The 25,644-nt window shown below is 32.4% G+C and overlaps 3 protein-coding genes across 3 annotated transcripts; 1 reads left to right on the top strand and 2 right to left on the bottom strand.

Moving 5' to 3' along the window:
- Positions 1-5,466: 5,466 nt before the first annotated feature.
- Positions 5,467-7,237, top strand: LOC110616038. Its single transcript, XM_021758342.2, has 7 exons — positions 5,467-5,758; positions 5,846-5,902; positions 6,034-6,159; positions 6,335-6,401; positions 6,554-6,646; positions 6,734-6,847; positions 6,937-7,237. Exons 1-7 carry the CDS (start codon positions 5,598-5,600, stop codon positions 6,988-6,990), a joined length of 672 nt encoding a protein of 223 aa, XP_021614034.1. The 5' UTR covers positions 5,467-5,597; the 3' UTR covers positions 6,991-7,237.
- Positions 7,238-7,336: 99 nt separating this feature from the next.
- On the bottom strand, positions 7,337-10,918 carry LOC110616037 (proteasome subunit beta type-1). Its single transcript, XM_021758341.2, has 7 exons — positions 10,711-10,918; positions 10,521-10,628; positions 9,715-9,796; positions 8,354-8,483; positions 8,131-8,273; positions 7,963-8,049; positions 7,337-7,688 (listed from the first exon to the last, which is right to left on the bottom strand). The coding sequence occupies exons 1-7, from the start codon at positions 10,755-10,757 to the stop codon at positions 7,614-7,616; spliced, it is 672 nt and encodes a 223-aa protein (XP_021614033.1). The 5' UTR covers positions 10,758-10,918; the 3' UTR covers positions 7,337-7,613.
- A 5,309-nt stretch (positions 10,919-16,227) lies between these two features.
- On the bottom strand, positions 16,228-22,230 carry LOC110616156 (AT-hook motif nuclear-localized protein 1). Its single transcript, XM_021758496.2, has 6 exons — positions 21,894-22,230; positions 20,991-21,413; positions 18,939-19,006; positions 18,042-18,173; positions 17,122-17,283; positions 16,228-16,768 (listed from the first exon to the last, which is right to left on the bottom strand). Exons 2-6 carry the CDS (start codon positions 21,334-21,336, stop codon positions 16,499-16,501), a joined length of 978 nt encoding a protein of 325 aa, XP_021614188.1. The 5' UTR covers positions 21,337-21,413; positions 21,894-22,230; the 3' UTR covers positions 16,228-16,498.
- Positions 22,231-25,644: the final 3,414 nt, after the last annotated feature.

The following is a 25,644-nucleotide window of genomic DNA, read 5'->3' as shown; positions in this document are numbered from 1 at the left end:
ATCTGAAGAACTTCCACCTCTATCTGTCCCCCTTCTGCTAGCATCAAAAGACCTTCTAGGGTCCCTTGACACTCTTTCTCTGTTGGCTCTACAAGACATTGCCCTAGGCAATGTAGGAGGACGGGCACTCGTGCCCTCATCCTCAGGTGGCACTCCAGTCAATCGCGCAGATCGACGAGTTCCTCTCATCCTATTCTCTGAAAAACAGCACATAGCACAAACATTAGCATCATATGGTTCATGTGGGCACACATGAACCCTCATCACATACATCACATATCATAGCATATCATTAATGCACATGTACAAAATCATGGCATTTCACATCATCATACAAGACAGGACTCAGCATCCTATCCTAGTGGACATGACTTTCCTATTGTGCTTGACCTTCTATAACCTCTATGAGCCCGACACTCTAGGTCCGACCATATGAACCTAGGGCTCTGATACCACTCTGTAACGCCCCGGAAATCCGGACCGCTACTGGCGCTAGGATCCGAGTCGACTTAAGGCCGCCGGGACCCGTAGCAAGCCTGACATATAGCCTGTAAACCTGTATAATCCCATACATGATCAACAACATACATAAAAATTTAGACTTTTCTTCATACATACTGTCATCAACTAACTCAACCTGTGCATACTCTGATAATATACATAACATAGTCCCTCTGTGGGATCTCATCAAGCCTTAAAGGCAAAACAATATGTGTTGAGTTAGTTTACATAAACATCATAACATAAGATCATGTATATACAAAAGGGATTAACAATACATTATGGTCAAGCACAACTCTATCCTCAATAACTTCATTACATAACATCCTGAACATTTTTACATTACATCATAATACATTTGTCATGTCCACAATCTAACTATTACATACATATGACTTTTCCTCTTCTTGCCTTCTCTATCTATCCCGTACCTGCAAACCTGGGGGTTAGGGGAGAGGGGTGAGCTACACAGCCCAGTGAGTAGAACTGTAAAAAGAATATTAAAAACATGCTATCATGGAATGCGTCACTGCACAATTAAATCACACCACGGATGGACTGATTCAAAAATCCCTCAACTCCATGCCCGGCCCTATTATGGGCACCACAGGTCTTCGTATTGCCCGGCCCTATTATGGGCACCACAGGACTTCGTATATAGAAGGCTAATGAATCATCCTAATGTCCATCCACTATCATCTATCACAACAATACAATGCGGCATAGTCGTGAATTCTAATGCAAACAACCTATAATATGATCATGATGCATGAAGCATGATAAAAGCATTTCAATTCTTAATTTAAAAGGTTAAGCTTAGTTCCACTCACCTCTGGCTGACTCTGACAAACTCTGTAGCAGCTGGCTCACTGCTGGGGTCCTTGGTTCCTCGGGTCCGAACCTACACAGGTGGACTCCAATGAGGGACCAAACATACATAAACATAACTCTAATATATTCCCCAAAAATCCCCTAAAACATCCTGAAAATATCACATAAAACATGCAAGAAATGGCTGAACAGGGCACTTTCGGCGGCACCTTCGGCGGCCGAAAGTCCTGGACAGAGACGAAACTCGGGTAGGTTCGGCGGCACCTTCGGCGGCCGAAAGTCCTAGACAGAGACGAAAGTCTCTTTTCGGGGGCAACTTCGGCAGCCGAAAGGCCTGCCTCCCCAGCCATGTTCGGCGGCCGAAAGCACCTTCGGCTGCCGAACCTTGTTTCTGCCAAAGGGCAGAAACTTGGCTCCTTTGTGCATTCTCGCCTCCAAACTCACAAACCATGCATACCACTCAACCAAAACATGCATACAAGCTCCTAGGGGCCTCAAACAAGCATATACCCCAACTACAACACTTCAAACATACTCCAACATGCCACATTGCTCAAAAATCACATAAAACCTAACATTTACTTAAAAACTCATACAACCCTATACATGCCATTCTACCCCATAAAACTTCTTAAAACTTCTTTAAAACATACATTGAGCTTAAGATCGGCTCTTACCTCTTGAAGATCGAGGGTTGAGGAGATCTAAACTTGGAGATGGGAGAAGTTCCAACTTTTGGTCTCCAAGCTCCAAAACTCGTTCTAAGCTCAAAGATCTTCAAAACCAAAGTTATAAACTTGTAAAGATCATGGAAAAAGGAAGGAAAAGCTCAAGATCGGGGAAGGATAGCGGAATGCTCACCTTGGCCGAAATGGGGAGAAAAAGCTCGCCCATTTTCGGCTAAGGGACCCTTTTATAGGTGGCTGGCCAGGCCACGTTCGGGGGCCGAATGTGCCTCCGCATCCATGCAATGTTCGGCGGCCGAACTTCACTTTCGGCAGCCGAAACTGGACTTCCCCAACTCATGCTTTCGGGGGCCTAACGTGCCTCCAAAACGCATGCATGTTCGGCGGCCGAACTTGACTTTCGGCGGCCGAACCTGGGTTTTCCTCCAATGCTATTTTCATGCAAAAACTCATTTAGTTTCATACTTAAAACCATTAAAATTCATGAAAACATTTTTATAAAACATGTCTTTACCCTTCTAGAAGTTCCCGACATCCGAAATTCCACCGGACGGTAGGAATTCCGATACCGAAGTCTAGCCGGGTATTACAACAATAGTTGCTTATAAAATTTTTATCTTACATAGAGAGAGTGTAAATAGAAATTGAACATCGGTGATAGTTTATAAAGTCCTAAATCTATCTGGAAGGTAAGATTGATTTCTTTGAAAAATATCACTTTCACCCCTACCTAATTTCGCTTTGGGTCAAGTCCTTGCTATTACTATTGAAGTTTGGCTTTGCCAATTCAACTTCCTTTAGTGACTTCTTAGCTCTTAGTTCTAGTTTGGATACAAATTCAATTAACTTTTTACACTTTTATTTAAAGATCAAATAAATTTAATTTAATTTTTTAACTAATTAAACTTTTATATTTTTATTTAAAGATTAAATAAACTCTCATCTAATATACTATTATTTTTTAATAATAAATTTTTTTTTATATAATAAACTTCCATTTTTATAATTTTAAAAGTATTTATTATATTTATGTATTTTTTTATAATTTTTATGTTAATTAAAATACTAAATTTGTATATTATAAATTATAAAAAGATAATTTATATTATAATTTATTTAGCCTCTAAAGGCTTAATTAATAAAAAATTTGAATCAAACTCATTTCCGTTCTAGTTGTCTTAGGACTTGGTTTAGAGATCTTCCTCTAGTTATGATTCCATGCTTAGTTGCCAACGGAGTTAAAATCTTTGTTGTGTTAATCTTGGTTGCGACATCAGATACTTTTGTTTCCAAGTCAAATACCTGATGCTAGTCTAGGATTTTATCTGTTTGGGTCTTGAGTTCTTCTTGCGGACTTAAATGCTAAATCATAAAACTGATTCTATAATATGAGAATTTTTTTTTTTTTTAAATCACAAAGATCATAGGTTCATTCATAAAAGAGATAGAGATATAGCCCAAACTGAATAGTTTAAGAAGATGGGGCTCAACCAACTAAACAAATATAAAATTATATGTAAATGGGCCCAAGCCCACAAGAAAAAACATATAGTTGAGATCCCCAAGCCCACATCACAAACCCTAGCACCCACTACCACCAACCAACTGAGCCGAAGAGGAAGGAATGACCATGGCAAAGAAGCAGATTAAAATCTCCATCGCATCAAGACTTCCTTAGCAGCATATCAAGGAAAAGAACTAAATAGTAGCGACACTGAAATATCCCACGCGTTGGCAAATGAGAAATTGAATGGATGTAACATCCTGGCTGAGGTTAATCTAAATAATTGTTTGATATATTTTTCACTTAATTTAAAATAATTAATTTAAATTATTTAATAATCTTTGAATATAATTTTAAATTTTAATAAATTTTTAATGCAGGACAAGTCTTACATTAGCCTCTCACTTAATTTTATAATTGTAATTTTACCATATTGAATCAAATATAATTATTAAATTAAAATCAAATTCTTAATTATTGTAGTATTTTAATGTGCGAGATCCACTAGTGTTGAGAGAGATAAATTGTTCTCTATGCTAAATGAGCATGGAAAGGTTGAACAAACACCGGCAAAGACTAGAGGTTGAAATCTTGTAAGGGAAAAGGAGAGGAGAGAGGGATAATGCGAGGGAAAAAAATGTGCAAAAAACAAGGTTTATTTATTTTATATGTCCACTTTTTCGATTTTATACTCTTAAGTTTTGAAAACTCTTTTAGGAGAGAGACGGGAGAAAGACAGAAAGGAAGAGCGAGAAAGAGAGAAGGCTAATGATAGAGTATCGATTGATGGACATCTTTTCAATTTTCTTATTTTTGTTTCTCTTTGCTTCTTTTTATTTTTTGCTTTTGATTTGTTTCGTTTTTCATCTTCCAAACATGATTTTATTTTTGGAGTCACTATTTCTTCCTTTTACATATTTATTTTACTTAATGAACCTATCTTAAGGGTTTCGACTGTAATTTTTAATAAAAAAATCTATACTTATGTGATGTTGGCGGTTTTGAAATTACATCAATAAGTCTAATAGTCCATGTTCTCTTAGCCTTTTTGACTAAACTCAACCACATCCCTTTTGCAAGTTATCACCATCGATAAATATTTTTATCTTTTACGGTTGATCGACTTTATTGTCTTGTATATCTGTTTATAGATTTATTTTTTATTTTGTATTCATTGCACAATTTTATATTATCTGTATTTCACTTTGATCTTTAATTATTGATTTGATTTGATTTTGGTCTTCTCTAATTATTTGGATTTAAGCTGGACTTTAATGTACTTTTAATCTCTCATTATATCTAACCAAGAACCTTGAAGAAATGCTACATTTGCCTTGTTTAAAAAAAAAAAAAATACTCCTTGCATTAATGCGGTTCCTGATTTTAAAGTTTTTAATCAGCACAGATTCACATTTCGAATAAAAAAATCCTGGGAAGTTGGACACGTCAATAAATCCTTTTCTTTTCTTGCCGTGAGAGAAAACCCTTTGTTTTTAAGGAAGGAGAGAACTTTATTTATTATTATTTTTAATTAAAGAATAAACTTGTCTATGGACCCGTAAAAAAATAAATTGAAATTGGAAGTGATTAAAAAAGTAATTAAATCAATTAAATTGCAATTAAATAATATTTAATTAGATTATTTTTTTAATTTCACTAAATCACTGTAAGTGCAATAATTTTTTTTTTCAATTAGTCTATCAATAAAAAAATTTAATTAAAGTAAAAATAAATAAATGATAAGATAAATTGTAAAAACATAAAATAATTATTATATTAGTAGATATAAAATATAATAAGAAAATTAATTTTTTAATTTTTTTTCAAAGGATACATAATTTTAAATAAATAAAATTTCCAAAAGTGAACAGAGAAAGTAACGGTAATTTTAGGCAAGTCAAAAGTGAAGAAAACGGAAACTTACGTTTTGTCAGACCCTGAGCCGTCAACGCGGCATTCCCATTACCAATAGCCAGTTGGGCTGCGGCACAGACCATGGAGATAGAGATAAAAGCCCACAGAAACACTCTCAAAGTTTGGAAGACCGAGAGAAAACGGAGCACGAGCTTTTGAAAATGACTTCAATGGCAGCACCAACAGGCGCCTACCATGGCTATTTTTATAAGACTCGTAGCAACCACCACATCGGTTCAGCCCGTCCTCGAATCTTCCTTGCTCATCAGCGAAACGACGACGACGACGAAAACATCAAACCCAGCGACCAAATTGCTCGAAGGTAACCTCCCACCTCTTCTGTATAAATTCACATGTGCAAGTGTAACCTTCCAGCGGAAAATTTATAAAAATTGTTATGAATTTGAAGGGAAATTATACTGAGGAGCAGCGAATTAGCAGTAGTTGGGGCCATTTTTAATCTCAGGTATTTCCTTGCCGCTTAATTTGGTTCATCGCCCTTCACAAAAAGAAGCGAGACCGAATAATTTGCCATATGGATCTCGTAGAAGGATGAAACTATGTATATGATTTTATTAAATCGGTGTTTGATTACAGTGGGAAAAAGCCTGAATATTTGGGTGTGCAGAAGAACCAACAAGCACTAGCCCTGTGTCCAGCTACCAGCAATTGCATCTCAACTTCGGAGAATGTCAGCGATCTTACTCATTACGCTCCTCCTTGGTAAGGTTCAAAAAGCCGCGTTAACACCGTTAAAAACAAAAATTAAGGAGATGAAAACTAATTTGACAAAAATTGAATAAAGAATGTCATTATTGCTTATGGTGGGGGCCAACCTGGAACTGTCCAGACCCAGTCAATGACAACGTGATTCATATGTTGTTATTTTTTCTTGTAGGAACTACAATGGCAGTAGAAAGAAGCCTGTGAGTAGAGAAGTGGCAATGGAGGAACTTCTTCAAGTGGTAAAGATCATATATTCAGATCCCATCTAAAATAACTTTGGAAGAAAAATGTCCCATATTAAATGACCTCATTTTCTTTGATTAAGACATATCATACGAGGGAAAACAAGTTGATACTTTCCAATCCTAAATTGGGGTGGCTTTGTTTGCAGATAAATTCAACAAAACCAGATAAATTTACCCCGCGGATTGCAGAAAAGGAGGATGACTATTTGCATGTGGAATACCAAAGTCCCATTTTGGGGGTACGTTTCAACTCTTCTTAGATCATCATTCTGTGAATGAATAATTATGGTAGTAATCACTGTGATATCATTGGAATTTGGAAACAGTTGGTGGATGACGTTGAATTTTGGTTTCCACCGGGCAATGACTCCATCGTGGAGTATCGATCTGCTTCGAGATTGGGAAACTTCGATTTTGATTATAATAGAAAGAGAATCAAGGTACAAATTTTTTTGCTAAAAGTTGGGGCTGTCCCTTTTTCGATTATTTTCGGTGTGTAAAATCTTGCTTACTTGGGCATAAATTGCAGATGTTGCGACTAGAACTGGAGAAAAGAGGATGGGCGTCCGTGGACAGTTTCTGAAATAACAAGGGAACTTCTCAAAGGCCACTGCTCGCTAGCAGATCACATACTCGGAAACAAGGAATAAATTCATGCCATCATTTCTTTTCTTTATTTTTTTTGTTTTTTATCTAATATAAATGCCTAATGGTTGGAAAAGCCTTTAACTATTCTTCGTTTGCATTTTTCAAGTGCGCGGAAAAAGGAAGTTATATTGTACATAATTATGTCTTTTTCTATGAAATGGGCATAACAAGATTACTTTTAATCGAAGTGCGAATATGCCCAGCTATCCATTTCTGCGTGACCAGTCATTTGTGAAACAGGTTCTCAGACCCATTTACAACTAGCTACTTTCTACACTATATGGAGCAAAGGGGAAGATTCATTCATTAAATCCTTGCACACAACCAAAATTTCGGACCAACAAATTTAAACGCCAACTGAACACGTTCCAATTCATGGATTACATCCTCACTGAACATCTATACTAGAAAATAGATCGTTCCAGTTGGGCAAATTTAAAGTTAACTGATCAATAGAATGACAATGCTGAAGCATCAGCCTTGACAAGTGCCAACCCAGGAGTAATCCATGCAATTCCTCCTCCAATTATGACAAGACCAACAAGAATTTTGGTTAAATTAATCTTTTCTGAGTTCCATATGCTCGCGCCGAATACCGTCAGCATTTAGGATAACAATTTCAAGTTTGTCTCCCTGTTGAACAAACACAAGAAGTTTATGATAATGACCTCCTAAAAACTCAACACGTTAAAATTACAACTGCAAAGGATATCTATGCACTTGTGTGAGACGAGAGTGGTGGGAAAGAGGGAGCGAGTGCTTCACGCGCCCGCACATGCATGTGCATGGAATGTTAAATCAGTTTCCCTCATCTTGTATGTCTTAAACGAATTAAATTACAAATAGTACATGCATTCCTGAGACACCTACATTCTCCTAATGACAAAAATTGTACAGGAAAACTTACAGTGTAAATATCTCTCTCAGTTGCAGATGCAAAAACAGTTTTTACCAGGTCAACAGCTTCCACTTCTGAAAGTGGAGTTACAGCATCCTGCATAGTTCATAGAATTTCAAGATAGATATTAAGATAAAACCATCAGAGAAACAATCATTTCATAGGGCAAGCAAATACCTGGGCAGGCAATAAGAGAGGGCTGGGAGACTTCAGTTGGTTATCCAGGAAAGGCATGATCAGAGTGGAACCAGAACCCTGAGCACTATATCCAACCCTCTCATAGGAGCCAACAGCATCATAAGTGTACACACAGCCCTTTCCTACAGTTTAAGAATGAGAGAAGCACATTATTAATACCAAGAAAGAGTTTAAACAGAACGACAAGGTTCTATTAGTTTACCTTCACTATCAAGGCCACCTAGAACATTAAAAGCATAATAGGGAAAGAAGCGCTTGTAGTAGAGAGTGTTGGAGAGTAGTTGAGCCATGGCAGGACAGCTCATTTGCTTGTTGTGTTGATGTTGATAGATCTAAATTAAGAAAGAAGAACAAAGGCATAGGTAGAAGAAAAAGTGTCAAATTATCCATCATATTAAAGGCCTTTATTGAAACCATATATTCACAAATGTGAAGACATATAGTTATGGATAACACACATTTCTTAGAATACGACATAAGAAAACACCATCCTTCTTAACATGCATGCAATCATTCAATTAATCTACAGTGGGTCTACCCCATAAAATACACAAAAATGAATAAATAAACAACTTCTTTTGCTGGCTACAAAAGACCATGACTCTTCACAGAAAATTCAAGTACATGAACAAAACATATTTTTACATCAGTTTATTCCCTCATTGTCATCTTAAAATTTAATGCATGTTCACGACCCATGAAACTGAAAATTAAGCAGTTAAAATTAAATGACGCGCTTAAAAACAAAGGAGGACATAGATAAATAAACAACTTCTTTTGCTGGCTACAAAAGACCATGACTCTTCACAGAAAATTCAAGTACATGAACAAAACATATTTTTACATCAGTTTATTCCCTCATTGTCATCTTAAAATTTAATGCATGTTCACGACCCATGAAACTGAAAATTAAGCAGTTAAAATTAAATGACGCGCTTAAAAACAAAGGAGGACATAGATAAAGACAAGAAAAAAGAACAAAGATAAATTGTTCAATGCTTAGTTTCTCAACCTCCATTGAATCCAAAAGCAGGCTCAACTTCTTGATATCAGGCTCCATTGGCTGGAGTATGCAGGTTTGCCACACAAATTGATTTAAGAGCTGCTTGTTTCTCATTAGACAATCTTCCAACTAGATTTCAACTGGTCCAAGAGCCAGTTTGGCATTGTGGTTTGAGCATCAAAATTGCTTTTCAAGAAAAAAAAAAGGCATCATTTTAAATGGTTTTGAAAAACGTTTCGTTATTTTAGTGTTCCTATAACTAAGACTTATCAAATTTCATTAAATTAGTTTTTGTTACTATCTAACTTCTATATTTAAAAAAAAAATGTTTTTCCTCAACAACATCTCTAACATCAATACCAAACATGTCCTAATTGTACATTTGTGCAACAAGAAGCTTTTAATTTCACACAAATATGTTTAATCCAGAAAGTAATGTAGTCAAAAGAAATGAAGCTAATAAAATCCTAGATTCATGTCCAACCATAATAAAATCACTTCTAATGAAGAAACACCACATGACAAAAACTGTAAACAATTTATGGCTTTTAAAGTCTCACCAAGTGCCTAGCTGCCAAATGTTTTTGTAGGGCTTTCACATCAGCTTGAAAGCCAGAAGATGCCATTACACTTTTTTCAGCTCTGAGCACAAGAAGAACACACATCCAGTCAATGTCATAAACAAGACAAAGCACAAGTGCAAGTGCGCGCACTCGCACACACATCTAAATGGTGCTTTTTCAATTTAGCTTTTGAACCTCAATAACAAATAGGCATGTAATCAATGATTAAACACAAGTGTCGACACATTAAGTATTTAGACTAGCTCAGATTTGAAGCAAAAAATCATATATCAGCTAGTGACAAGGATTTAACTAGGACCTTATCCTTAATACGAGGGGCGGTTGAGCAAAATATTAAGTTCAGTCTGATCAAGTCTTTCAATATACCTTGACTTGTATTTCACAATCAAATGATCTCCCTTGAAAAGCTCAATATATACAATCAAATTTCATTTCCATGGTTTCATCTTTTATACACTTTCGCTTAGCATAAAAATATTCAAAAAGGGTAAAAAAGACCTGCGTGCTATGCTCCCAATTTATAACCAAATTGTCAAACAACACCCATCAATCCATTTCAATGGGCATAGCCTGATTCAAAATTAGTAGAAACCAACAGAAGCCCTCTCCTAACTCCTAAGTCCCTAACAACCCCTTTTAAAACCTAAAATATTCAAAAACCACACGTTACCCTTAATTCTCAGAAGATACCGTAACAACCCAACGAAAATAACAAGTAGCCACTAGCCATAGACAATTAATCTACACATGGGAAATGGAAATCGAGAACTGAAAACACGCACAATTTACAGATTTTGGAGTACTCCCGGGTGAGAATACTGTAGCCAGTGGACATTCGAGTGTCGGCGGCGATGACGCAGTAATCGGCGCCAGCAATCGCAACACAAGATCTGCAAACAATAAAAATTCAAATCAAGCTAAAAAATTCACATAAAGAGCAAACGATGAATATTTAAAGAAGAAAAAACGTACCCTCCATTGTTATCGTATGGAGACCAGTTAGCTAGTTGCTTAGTCATGGTGGTAAGCAGCAAAATGGAGATTAAAATTGATTACGAAATAAATTGCAGAACAAAGCTTCAAGCCTTCAAGGTCTGCCTTTCTTACTTTTTGTTTCACAGGATCTGGTCTGTCTTTAATGTCAAGAAAGAAAAAAAAAGTCTAGCATCATGCGACGTCGTCTGCAACATCTTCTGTAAGGAGTGGGATTCTGGTTCTGGGAGATTTAGGTCCATCAGATCAGAGTTCGGCTTGATCTAATTTGACGGTTTAGAAGAACGACACGTTTTATAAGCAAAGTCGAATCTGGGGTTCAACGTTCACCAAATTCAAACGACTTGTGATTACCTTTTACAATTGATTGAAAATCGTATTGCTAATTTAGCAACAGATTTAAAATTTCATTGATAAATAAAATTTATTAATTTTTTATTTTTTTAATGAATTTTAAAACTCGTTGCTAATAACAAAAGAAAAATAATAAGGGTGAATTTGAAAATACCTTGATAATTGAATTACTAATAATCTGAAATTGACTCATTTTGCTTCTAATTCATTGTTAAAATGGATAGAAATTATAAAACTTCGTTTCTAAAAGTATTGAGCATTTTACAGCAAGAGATTTTTTCTAATTTGTTATGAATTAAGGTTGGATTTCATCCAATATTATTTGATTAACATCATAAAATGAGAATAAAATTGATTAGAAGATGCCAAAAAAGAAAATTGGAGGAGGAGACTTCTTCAGGGATGTAAGCAATGCGTATATCATATAAAATTATTCCCTTAGCAATTATATCTCATTAATTTATTACTGACCTATTTTCCGACCTAACCTAGTTGACCAGGTCCTCTGTCCTTTTCACCTGTGCCATAGGTCAGCTATATACGATTTATTATTTAGTTTTTAAATATTATTATTATTAATAAATTAAATATTATATTTTTAAAAATATATTATTTTTTTTTATCAATAAAATAATTTTTCATCTTTTATTCATTAAAAATAAATAAAAAATAAAAAAAAAAATTTTATACTCAAATAAAATATCTTATTTAATTTTTAAATATTTCTATTATTAACAAATCAGTTTTTATAATATTAAAAATTTATTAAAATATCATTATCTTTTAACATATCTATTAAAACATTTTTATTGGTTCTTTTTATTAACGAAATAATTTCTCATTCTCATTAAAAAAAAATTTATTGGATCTCCACCTTAAAAAAAAGAAGAAAAAAAAAGAAAAAGAAAATGTGATTGATGACTGCCAGGCTTCCCTCATGAGGGGTGAGACCTAACCCTAGAAAAGAATATGAGCCCAAAGCCCATCAAGCTATCCTAAAAAAAATCCACCCAATATTGCAGGCCCAAATTCAAATGCGCGGGACAGGTCGGACCAGGAACGAGTGCAGGTCCAACAAAGATAGCGTAGTTTGGTGATATGACATGAGAGAGAATAGTCGATCCAGTCACTTTGCAACCCTATCCTCACGTGAGTCGGGGGAAATTAAATGGCCATTGGTGTGGAGAGGGGTTTTGATGCATTCATACGTACAGATCTAAGTGACGGAGACATGTGGCATTATAGCAAAAAAGCAGTTAAACGTTACTAGCGGATAAAAAAAAAGATAAAAGGGAATGAGTGTTTTCTTCCCTTCCCTAACTACGCTTACACATCCATTGTAAATCTTATTTTCTGAATTTGAAAATATTAATATGACGATGAAAAAGGAAAAAAAGAAAAAAAAAAGAAAAAAAAAAAAGATGATAATGAAGAAAGAATCGATGAAGAAAGAGGAGGAGGAAAAAAAATGGAGTAATTTGATTTTTTTGCTATATTTTTAACGGTAGAAATAGATGGAATCACTATTTTATTGATTGAGAGAAAATATAAAATCGTTTTAATAGGTTTTTAAAAATATAGAAACTAACTTATTAATAAATGGTAATATTTAAGAATTAAATTATAATATATATATATATATATATATAATTTAAATTTAAAAAATTTTAAAATTACTCTATATTTAAAATTTTAAATTCAAAACTTTTAATTAAAAAAAATATTATTTTATTTTACTTCTTAAAACATTAATGCAAATTACTAAATTTTCTAAAAATTCAATAACCTTCCAAAAAGTTATTGTTTTTGTTTCTTTTACAGGTAAATGCCTGTACTAAGTGCTTCCGAATCAGATTTCCTCGACAGAAAAAAATGTGTACTTTGATTATTAAGTGGAATCTGAAGCAAGATCTTTATATATATATATAGTTTATTTTTTAGTATTATCTTGTCATGACGCAGTTTCAGCACATAATTCTAATTGGACTAGTTGTTTTGACTTATAAGATTAGCACCATCAAAATCGAATTTAAAGATTTTACCAATTCCAATTTCCATTTCAAATTTAATTTGATTGTATAATAGTCCAATTAAAATTAATATAAATAACTTTAAAATCTCAATAATTTATATATTTTAATATAAACTATTAACTCATTATTTTAATTATCAATGATAAATTATGAATTTTGAATAAAGTAATTTTATTAATTAATGAAATCAAAATCTAAAAATTAATATATTAAGTTTTTTATAATATAAATAAATAACTATAAATATCTAAATATTAAATTGTATATCTTAATTTTCTAAACATATTGAGACAAAAATCCGGCACTGCGCTCCTCGATCAATGGAGGCTGATGTCACCTTTAATTAACTTAACCATATAACTACACTTAAAAATATTAAATTTTATTTTTTTAAATTATTATTAAAAGGTAAAATAAATTGAATAACACATTACTCACAATTTTATATTTTAATAACTGATAATTTATCCATTTCAAAAAAAAAAAAAACTGATAATTTATTTGATCTTTTAATAAGTGATAATTCACAGGTAAAGAGGCAAATGAAAAGAAATTATATATCTACTATTTACAGCAAATTAAGAAACCATTACGCATTTGCCATGCACATTCATGTATATATCTATTTGAAGGAAGCAGCAGCTATTCCCAGCAAAGAAGCCTGTCAGCAAGCAACTCCTCTCTCCATTTCTGCTTGACCTTCACTATAAATTCCTCTGCTCTGTTCTCCAATTCTTTATGCTCATCTTCATCACTACTCTCCACATCTTCTTCCTCTATATCATCATCATTATCTTCTTCATACCCATCATAGCTATGACCACACATATCATCATTATCATCACTACAATCATCAGAATCTTCGACTACTTGGTTCATTTTATTGGTTTCGGATACTAAAGCAAAGGAAGGAAAAAAGCTGTCAAAATCTCCAGCAAAACAAGGCTTACTAGAACTTCCAAGAGAGATGGTGATAGTGATAAAGCTGAGCATGAAAAGGAGGGAGAGACAAAGAAGATTTTGATGATTATGAGAAACTGATGAAAAGAATGAGCAAGAGAAAAGAATCAAGAGTAGAAGAGGGAAATTTACAGAAGAGAGGAGATAAAATACTTTTGATGTCTTCATTGCCCAAGTGGGTAGAAAACTTTCTCCTCTCTTAGCGTATTTGTGGTGGAGTTTTTATATATGGCCTGGCCTCTCTTGGCAATTCTTGTACATTAAACAATGTATTCCGAGTAGGAGAGGCTTATACCAAGGAAATTACATGAAGTCTAGTTCAGGACCTAAAATTAATAATATCTAACCAACTGAAATGATGGTGAGGGTGAAGTACTTGGAAATTTCTCATCATTAATCTTTATTTATTTATTCTATTCTCCCCATTTTGAAAGTGAGATGTTTGAGTCTTGAGAGAAGGTTGGGAATTCATTGGAAAGGAGGCAGATGATCATAGATAGAGGTCATTTTAGATGTTATATTTAACAAATAGATAAGGAGTGTCAACTTGAGAAAAGGCAAGATATTATAAAATACAAGCAAAAGGACTGATCAAAGTCTTTGTTTAAGTTTCCAATGTCATTTTCACTTAAAGCATAGATAAATTATATTATTAAACTACATATGACATCATAAAGGAGGCTGTGCATCATCTTTTTTTTTTTTTTATAGAAAAATAGAATTTTTCGGTAATTTAATTTGATTTTAAAAATATTTCTATTTTTTTAAAAAAAATATTATAATTATTTTATTTGTAGATAAAATATGAATTATTAGGTCATAAAAATTAGAGATATTTATCTTAATTACCATTTCATGTGAATAGCTCTACACGAAATCACAGTTCACACACATATATATACACACTCTACTTTTATTAGAAAATGCCTTATTCTAATCTCATCAAATTCAAGACTCAGTGATCTCTAAATTAATTGAATAATAATGATGAAATATCTGCTAATTTTACTACAAGAATGAAACTTGTAAAAAAATAATTTAGAACTTCCGTTAGGGTTTACAAAATGCTTTCAAGTTAGGGTTTTATATATATATATTTTTTGTAATGAACAAAGTAATTAACAAACAAATTACGACTCTCCTGGGTCCAAGTCAGCTACATCAGCCGCCTTCAGCAAACATTCAACGGATGCAAATGCTTCCCTATACTCGACAGCACGCGTGGAAGAGGTCCATAGGCAAATTATTGAGTAAACCCAGTGTACAATGTATTCATGCACCCTTATTCTCATAATGGATTAATCCATTTTTATAACTTTTACTTGATTTAATTAATAAAAAAAATAATCCACTCTTTTAGTAAAAAAAGCTACAATAATCTAACGCATCAAAATGGACTAATCCAGCCATAATAAATAATAATAAACCAAAATAAAAATTAAAGTAATGTTAAACTCGTCTGGAAATTCTAAGATTTCTAAGCTTTAATTTTTAGAACTAAATAAAACAAATAGCGTTTCAAGCCAATCGGCGAAATGAACTACCATAGTTGACTAGTCATCGGCTTTAGCTTAAAATAATATGCGAGCTGAGTTCCCGCCTGTGTTCTCGTGAAATTTTAAAATTATAAAAAAAAAAATTGTTTTTAGAGTGGCATCTGAAATAATTTTTTTAAACAAAGAGCAGATATCAACATCTAGCTGCCAATCAGTATCAATGTCTACCTTTCTTTCTGAAGCAAAAAACAAATAAAAAGAATGGGCCAGAGAGTAGCCTTCGGGTTTCACCGTAATAGAAGCAGCAAACGAAAAATCTTCTGCAAGTAATTTAGGAGCACCTCCCTATTCTTTAATTAGAAGAGCCCACACAAATTTAAATCCTAAACTTAGGCTCATGAGAAAAACATTTTTCATATTCTTTAGCAATCGGAACAATTGAAAATATTTTTTTAGTAAAAAAATAAAATAAAATAAAATCTTTATATATAAATTTTGTTAATAAATTTATTTTTAAATTAAAAATAAACAATAAAAAATAAATTATCTTATTAGAAAATATATAATAGTCGGAGAGATTTTTTTTCTTTTCTTTTCTTTTTTGCATGGTTGATAATGCAATAAAAACTGGTGTTAAAACTTTGACCTAAGGGTTTTGAGAGAATTGTCACCGACAAATGCAGCTATTAAAAGGCAAACCACCATTGTTCACTTTCAAATACTCTACCCATGACAATCTAAAAAAGAAGCCTACTTTAATTAGCCTAACAATCAGATCTCCTGTCCAGCCTACTTCAAACTAAAGCAATGATTCAATAAGCTTACAGATAATATTAAGATAAAATGAGCAACATAAAACTGTGTGGAATACCAGGATCAATCATTTGGAGACTATGAGATCATCAGAGGCATAGGCATATGAAATTAAGCTTCTGCCAGAGATACATTGATATCAGTTCCTGATTTTCTCAAGTCCTGCACCGATTGCATAGTAGTCCAGTTTTCTCTCCGTAAGGATGAGGAAATTTGCTGCCCGTTTCCACCTACACTCTCCTCTTTTTCTGGATTAGATACAGGTACAGGAGCAGCAGCTATAGTTGGGGTAGGTGTAATCGGGGCAGTTACTGCATCAATCTTTGGCTTCTTAGGTTTCAGGTCTTGCTGGTTGCCAGGTAGGAAACTGCCTACAACAACCTGTTAACAAAAGGATTAGTTAAGAGTTCCAAACCTTTGTTTCATTTCTAATCTTTGGAGACTTGGTGTTGGGATTAAGTTACCATTTCAAGCAAGAACATGACAATCACAAAATCAATGAGGTCAGCCAACGATTGCAAACATTAAATTCCACATTCTGATTTGTTTAAGAAATGTCATGCCCAATTCTATTTCTTTAATAAAAGATGAAGGAAATTCAAGATACTTAAGAGTATCTGGTGCTTCATATTTGACAATGTTGTTAAATCGCTTGACCCTTTTCTAATAATAATAATCACTAACATGCTGAATACTGATCTTCCTAGTGCTAAGTTAAGAAAAAAGGAGTTAACCTGCACAGGACTAGCAGCTATTAGAAGTCCAGCAACACCTCCTCCTACAACACGACCATCAGGGCTTGCCAAAGAGACACTCATCCCACCTGATCTGCTTCTTGTTCCTTGACTCTCAGTAGGCATAAAAGATCCAGACAACGACAGTATTTCAAAGCGGCCCTAGAAGATAGAGATGAGATAAGGAACTCTATTCAGCATCTGAACTTCATGGAGTGAAAATATTTAGGTATATATAAAAGTATCGGGAATTGTCAACGCAAAAGTCCAGGTACAATTGCTTATATTCTTAGTAGAAAAGCTCAACCAAAACTCTGCTTCATCTCTTTATGATATTCCTATTGGTTCTATCTTTATTAACAAGCAACTATAATAGCACAATTAAGACAGAGTAACGAGAGTGAGGAAGCAAACATATATGGAGACAGCTAGAAGCTATGTGAACCATGTCCACAAAATTGACAATATGGCACTTGCTGACATCCATCAGTATTGCAATAAGAACTTGTCATCTTTGTCAAACAAACCCAACAATGGACATATTTAAATTCAAGTATTACCTAGATGTTAGACTTGGAGGAGTAGATTAAATGCTATACAGATGCTAACTGCAGTCTTCATGTTAGTAGAATATTACTAGTTTATTCTAAGCATCAGATAAATCCTATGAAATAACAAACTACAACACCAGATTCTACAGACAAATATAGAATCATGGTTGTCAGAGCAGGAACACTAGTTTAAGAATGACAGCTTGGTTTTGCAGAGTATCTTCAAGGTATATTATAATTGATACAACAATAATCAACAATTAGCAGTCATGTATTAGAAATTGCAAAATGAAAAGTACTACAACTTTTCTTTTTCTTTTTTATCTAATCTATTCTATTTTATTATTATTATTATTGTAAATAGCATACCTCATATGTCAAAGTACCCCCAGAAGAATCTGGTTGGCGAAGAGTAACATTTGAAATTACCCCATTAGCAGAAAGAATGCAAATAGCTCGAGGTCCTTGTTGCGAAAAGGATATAACCTTCATAGTAACATCCTTAACAAAGAAAACCACTGATGGTTAAATAAAGCTCAATATAACATAGAGATTATTGCAATTGGTCCAACTTACAAAGTTACACTTTTAAATTAATGTTAAATAGCCATCACTTGTTTTATAAAAACAAGCAACAGAAAAGCTAGCTTGTACCTAGCTAGATCTAAAGCTCCCCTCATGTACACAACAATGCATATATACTCTCAAGTGACTAGTGAACTAAACATGTGATATCAAGGCATTCACATGTACACTATTTCTAAAGGAAGATTAACTTGTGATATCAAGGTGTTCACAGCTAATGAGTTATAGCTTGCATAAGGATAGGTCCAATTGAAATATCTGAACTTTCCTCAGATCTCATTAGCTGCATTTCTCAAACACATGGAGTGCTCAAGGAGCGTTACGGTTATTGTAATGTAAAGAATCTTATTTCAACCTTTTGGAAAAATTTCTTGCAAAATGTGATGCACAATGTCCTTAAATCACTACATAAACCAAAGCGAACAAAAAACAAGGTAACATTAACATAAACTATATGCAGCGAATAAACACCTCAGAATAGTTTTGTTTTAGACCATGCCTTTCAATATTTGTATTAAATCAACGAATATTTAGATGCATATATTACAAGCTTCATCCAGATTTAAAAAAGAGTTTCTTTTTTTTTAAAAAAAATGAAATGGTTTCCCAATCAACATAATAGAGTTTAAAACTTCACAAGTTCACATGTAGCAAAAGGTTTTCCTCATTAATCAAGTATACCTCTCCAGCATTGACAGTGATAACATGTGGAGTAAAATTTGTACCAACTGAAGTAGAAGCCCAATCGCCTACAAAATAACAGCAAAGGAACACTAATTTAAAAGCTCGAATGCAAAGCAAGTAATATTTTTCTAGAAGGACATCCTTAAGTCCTATTTATTCTGAAAGCATAGAATCAAATTACAATTGTTTCCTCACTTGTTAGTTATATGTATCACAAACAGAATAAACTTTATTTTTTATATAACAGAAAGAAGCAGCAAAAGTAGTCAACAGAAACTATTGAAACAGCATTGAAAAGGAAGTGGGAAACCTCTATGTGTTGAGTGAATCTCATGGATTGAAAGGCAATTGCAACAGAATTATTAATCTTAGTTCTGTGTTAGCTCAGTTAATATTGGTTTGATCCTAGGACTTTTTTGCATTATTTTGATCTGTATGCAGTTCATAAATCATAACATTCTTTTTTCCCCCACAAAAAGATATATGGATAAAATAAAGACTTTCCTAGTTTATGCAGATTCATCTAGAAACACTTCTTCAAATGATTTGCCCAATATGCAGCCACATGAAAACAAAGAGAAAATCCTTTGGTCAATCAAATAAGTGAAAACTAATCCCTTTTCAAGAAAAAAAAAATTCATAGTAGAAGCAAGATCCATTGCAAAACAAGCCTGGCTGAGTGGCTGGACACAAGCTTGTCAATTAGCTTTACTAAACCCATACTTTTGAGCATTGTAAATTTCTAAATATTTTTTCATTTCAATTTCACATCCCAAGTAGAGTTTAAGTTTTACAAGAGATAATCTGATAGATGCTTCATTTCTAACATAAACCATAATTTGGTTTGCCTACTCAAACTTCAACCAGTTTTAGAAATTTAAAAAAGTTCAACTACAACAATTGGCATGGAAGACATAGCAATATAATAATTGAGTTTGAAAGATCAACATTTATTGGGAGTTTGTTTGGCATTACTATTGAGAAAAACACCTTAAATATGTTAAATAAAATTTGAAGTTAAATTCAACAGTCATAACCACTCCAAAATAATAAAGCAACCTCTTTCAATGGCATCTAAAATAGCCTTTCTCTAAAAACACTTATTAACCCAAATGTTCAATGCCAAATGGGCTTAGGAATCTGACAAATAATTTATGCCAGGAAAAGTCATTTTGGAATAAATAAATGTTATCCAATACAGCACATTCATGCAAGTCAATTTATTGAATCCAGATAGTAGTAAACATCAGCAAAGTTGGCATACTAGGAAACAAGATGGTTATGCTCATCAATAATTGGAATGGGAGAAGAATTGACAACTGTCAACCTAAGATCTCAACTGTGGGAGGAGTAAGATTTGACAAGCAACAAACAGATTTGGTTGCTCTAGAAGTGAGCTAAAAAAAGTCATGCAAACAGCAAAACTTTTTATATAAAAACACTCATATCCCGAAAGCAAAAATCTTTCCAAATAAATCAAGATGTACTAAGGAGGATAGGAATAGAAAGGTTGCTTTTTCTTTTTTTCCTATTTCCACTCAAGTCAGTATAGCCAAAAGACATCATCAATCACTAAATCCTCCATACTTACAAGTTTCATAATGTTTGTCACTGCAGCATACTGCTGTATCATCAACAAATGGCAAGACCAAAAAATCTTTAGCCACACAAGGAATATTCTAACTCTTACACCATTCCCACAAAAGCCCAACTTTTTTATTTTCAGAACCAGTGTTGTTCCAAATTAAACAAGAGCATCTCCTGAGGTCCCACCTAAACTTTCAGCAACTACTATGGAGAAGAGAAGGAACCTTTCAAGGCAACTTAGAATTCTTCCAACCAATTAAGATACTAAATCCAAAATCTCAATTGCAGAGATATGAAGACCCATTCCACTGCCAAAATCAGAATTGATCAACAAGCATTCATTAAAAACAAATAAAAAATCATCACTGCGAGTGGTGCATCATTCTAATAACATAGCACAATCCTCAAACAAAACGTCGTTAAATTTGAATTTAAGAAGTGGCTTCAAAAGGGAAAACATACCTGAATTTTCCAATCCCATTTTCTTGTACTTCTTTTTCTCAAAACTACCGGGCCACATTTTACAGGGCTTTCCAGCAGAGAAGTCTCCACCAGATGGAGCTGAAGAAGAAATGGGCATTGGCGACAATGCCCTAGCTACCGTCCCATCTGGTCCATATTTCCTAGGCCTACCTCTCTTCTTCTTTTCTGTTGTTCCAGTCAGTCCCACACTGACTGGTGACACAGCCACTGCTGGTGAAACGGTCATCTGGCTAAGATTTTCAGTCCTTGGCGCCACATGATAAGTTGATGGAGCTTCAGCTCCTATCACTGTAACCCCTGAAGTTAATCCTTCTCTCGTTTCCATGCACAAGTCCACAAAATATTCAAGGTCACTATAACTAACCAACAAATTTTGCTAAATCTAGATCCTCATTCCAGCATCTGCATCAGAAAATGCCTCAAAATGAGAAATTATAATGATTCAAGTTAAATAAAAAAAAAAAAAAAAAGAAGCTAAATTCATAGAGAATATCAATGGAAATTCACTTCAAGCCTTGAAAACAGGATTTTATTCCAAAACAATTCGATAAAAAGTTATCAAAAATACCTTCAACTAAAACACTTTAGTAAATATATCTCAATATCAAACTTTAAAAAAAAAAAAGGAACAAATTCAGAAAAAAATAGTTACACATGCATTTGCTTCAATCTTGAAAGATGAACACCGCGAGCTCAAACTAAAAAAATCACTGAAAATACACAGCTAAAAATTTCCATATGAAAAAAAAAAAAAAAGCAACTCGACAGTCTACGCTTGAAAAGAAAAACTTCACGAAAAACTTCCGGAAACCAGAAACAAACTCAAATTTCAACAATGGATAAAAGAGCTAATGCGAAAGGAAAAAATGGAAAGATCATAACCTGTAAAAGCAACTCTCAAGCTCCGATAAGCACTTTTAAATCTCTAACTGAAACTATTAAGTCACAAGCCTTTACACATTTTCTGAGCTCAAGCAGTAGTTCAGAAGTTCCTCTCAATTTTTACTCGGACAAGACTAAGACCTCAAGAAAACAAAAATCACAGTTCTCTTGCAAAGAATAAAAGAGAAAGCCAACTGTTTGTTTCCTGAGAAAACGATTTCTCGCGAAACGGAGAGAGCCAGTTTTCGCCTTCCAGGTGTCGTGAAAACCCGCTGGCCGGTTTTTTCCTTGTCTGAGCAGAAAACCACTTAGAGAAAGCGTAAAAAATAAAGTGGAAAACAAATATAATAAAAATCCACAGAGAAAAAAACGGAAATGAAAGATTTAAATAATAATAATTATAATAATAATCAATTATTTGCTAAACCCCATAAATATAATTGATTTAAGAGAATTTTCACGTCCGTGAGGGAATTTGAATTTTTGGAATTCGAGTTAAATATCATTATATTAATAATTTTAGAAAAAAAAAAGGGAAATAACGTAAAAAAAGTATTAACTCATTTCTACATAACAGTCTATTTTTATTGTTATAGGATAATAATTTCATTTATATTTTATAATTTTTTTCCTATAATGTTTCTATATTAATATCTATATGTGCAATTAATACTACTTAAATTTCTTAAGTCCACCGAAATTATTAATTTTCAAATTTTTGAAACAAATATTAAATAACAATAATCATTACGAGTCTTATAAAACTTAAAATTTCTACAAAAATATGATAAATCTCTATAAAAAAAATTATTTATTTAATTAAAAAGAATAATTAATATTATGATTGCATAATATTATTTTATTTAAATTAAAAAAATACTAATAATAATCACTTGTCACTAGCGTTGTTCATAACAATGAGACTAATGTTTTGGTATAAAATACTATAAAAATATATATAATTAAATAATAAATATATAAAATTTAATATAATGTTTAATTAAAAAATTGACATTAATAAAATAGTTTATTTAATTTCATTACAAAGACATTTTATAAAAATAATATTTTCCGAATCTTGTAAGGATTTCTTTTGCTCACAGTACATACCCATTACCCATCTCATATTTAAGGCTGCACATCTAAAGCCGTACAACTTGCAAATTTAATTATTTTAAAATTTATTATTTAATAGAAAATTTATTAGTCCGTTTATTAATTTATGTATTAAAATATATTTAAAAATTATTAATTAATTTTTTTATTAATTTTATCTATTTAAATGTTTAATGTTTAACTCTATAAAGAAAAAAATTTTAATAATTAATTTTTTTATTTTTAAAAAACTTTTTTAATACTTGAAGGATAAATTAATTAATATTTAAAAAAATAAATATATTTTAATACATTTTTAAAAATTTATCAATTAATTAATTATTTTTTCACACCATAAAAATTAAATAATATATTTTTTAAAATATTTATAAATGATTTAATATTATTTAGTAAAATAAATTAAACATAATAATAATAAATAAATAAATTGTAAAAGATGTCCTCAATCAAAATAATAAGTTTTTTATTTTTTCAGACAAGCTTTATATTAAATTATTAATCACATCTAAAAATAAATTTGTGTGTTGTATTTAAAGCTGCAAAGAGAGCGTTAAAGGCCCACCTTTTTCTTGCCTCTGACCTGCTTTTTGTCTTTTTCGGCGAATAAAAGGTGACATTTTAACTATTGCCCTTGATATGCTCCTAAATTACAACAAATTGCCACTGTAGTTATATTTGACAAAATAAATAGGAGTTAGTAAGTGGTGCTTGCGTCACCTGGAGGTGAGGCTCAGATTTTTTATGCTTCATTTTCAGTGGTCCTTGAATAGCACGCGTACAAGATCGGTGTTTTTGCTAATCTAAAATTTTGATTTAATTTTTATTTTATTTTAATTTAATTTAATTTTTAATTTTAAAAATTTTAATTATTTTAATTCGATTCGATTTTAATAAAAAAATTTAAAAAAATTAAACCAAATTGATTAGTGATAATAATATATTTTTTTAATAATATAAAGAAATTAAATTATATTAATATTAAAATATTTTAATTAAATTTTAAAATATTAAATGTAAAGTGTAAAAAATAAAAAAATTATTAAAAATTAAAATCGATCAAATTAAATCGAATCGAACTGAATCAGATCGATTTGATTCGATTTAATTTCTAATCAAAATCCATTCTATTTGATTTTTATAAATAATAAAATTTCGATTTTTAATTTATTCGATTCGATTTAATTTTAAACTGAATTAATCAAATACTCCCCTTTATTTTTTTTACTCTTTTTCTTTTAAAAAAATATATTTTTTTTATTTATATCAAATTATAGACCATTTTTTATAATAATTTATTATGAAATTTTTAATATTAAAACTTTATTTAATATATATTAATAAATAATTTTTTCTCAAAATTAGAAAATTGAGTATGCAACTCAAATATATAAAATATAATTAAATACGAATTATTTTTTATAAAAGTAAATAATTTGAATATATATATATATTAATACAAAATAACTATATGTCTACACACAAAAAAAATGTTGTGCATAAGGACAAAGTCGAATAATATAAATATTCAAATTTAAGAATATTAAAGTAAAATATTTGTCGTATCTGAAAGAGATGAATGTTTAAAAAAAACCGTATGCTGCGACAAAGTAAAAGGGCAAAAAAAGTGAGAGATATATGTTTCCTTGGCACATGTGAACTGATTGATATTCTTGTTGTAACCAATAGCCGTCCAAATCCACACGTGTGGTGTAGTGCAATTTCTGTTTTGGGAAAAATAATATTTTGTATAATTGGGTGGCGAATACAGTGTATGTACAGTATATACTCATACCTGCCTACGTGGGGCCTGCAATGGATCAGTTTTGAGGAAAGGCCGTAAGAAGCCTGATCTGCCTTTCATTAAATCTTTGACTACTTGGCAAGCTTATCATGCTTTCATCTTATCTCTACATTCGCATTCATTATGTCCTTTGCTGATATTATATTGTTCTAGTGACCTTTAACCGTTTCAGGCCACTCTAGTTTGTCTGAAGCTCCAGTAGAGTTTTCCAGTTTCATTTTCATTTTAATTATAATTTAAAATATTTGTAAAATACTAGTCTACAGATTATTTACATTAAATGAGAGAGAGAAAAAACTATTTTTAATAATTAGTATAAATAAAATTTTAAAAAAATTAATATAGAATGCAAGAGAAGAGATATAATGAGGTGTGATATGATATATTACCGGTAGATTTTGAAAAGGATAAATATATTTTAAAAAAAAAAAAAAACAACGCTAACAGTTACAGCCTTACAGGTGAGCCACCCCACCTGCAAAAGCGTAGTTGGCGGGGAGAAGGGGAATTGACCAAAGGATCTTCCCGTGCAAAGGAGTCAGCAGCTATACCGGGTTGGTGGACTAGTCGTTACACTTGTCCGAGGTTGCACTTGCACACTCGCACAGTTGCACATGCCAACCAGTCTCGGACCAAGTATTTCGCTGGGCCCCACATTTTGATTGCAAAAAAGGAAGATCAACCTAAATCTCGTCTTGTTCTGTCCCCATAGAAATCTAATCCTGTCACCACTGGACCAATGTATATTAAGGTTTGTCCATCCACTCAAATGTCTACAAGGCAACCATTATACTAGTATTATTACGTACTTGAGTGGGCTGTGTTATTGTTTCC

Source organism: Manihot esculenta, chromosome 5 (genome assembly GCF_001659605.2).
Source record: "Manihot esculenta cultivar AM560-2 chromosome 5, M.esculenta_v8, whole genome shotgun sequence".
In the NCBI taxonomy this organism is placed as follows: domain Eukaryota; kingdom Viridiplantae; phylum Streptophyta; class Magnoliopsida; order Malpighiales; family Euphorbiaceae; genus Manihot; species Manihot esculenta.
Note: the sequence above shows the minus strand (reverse complement) of the source record. Positions and strands in the feature narration are given on the sequence as shown.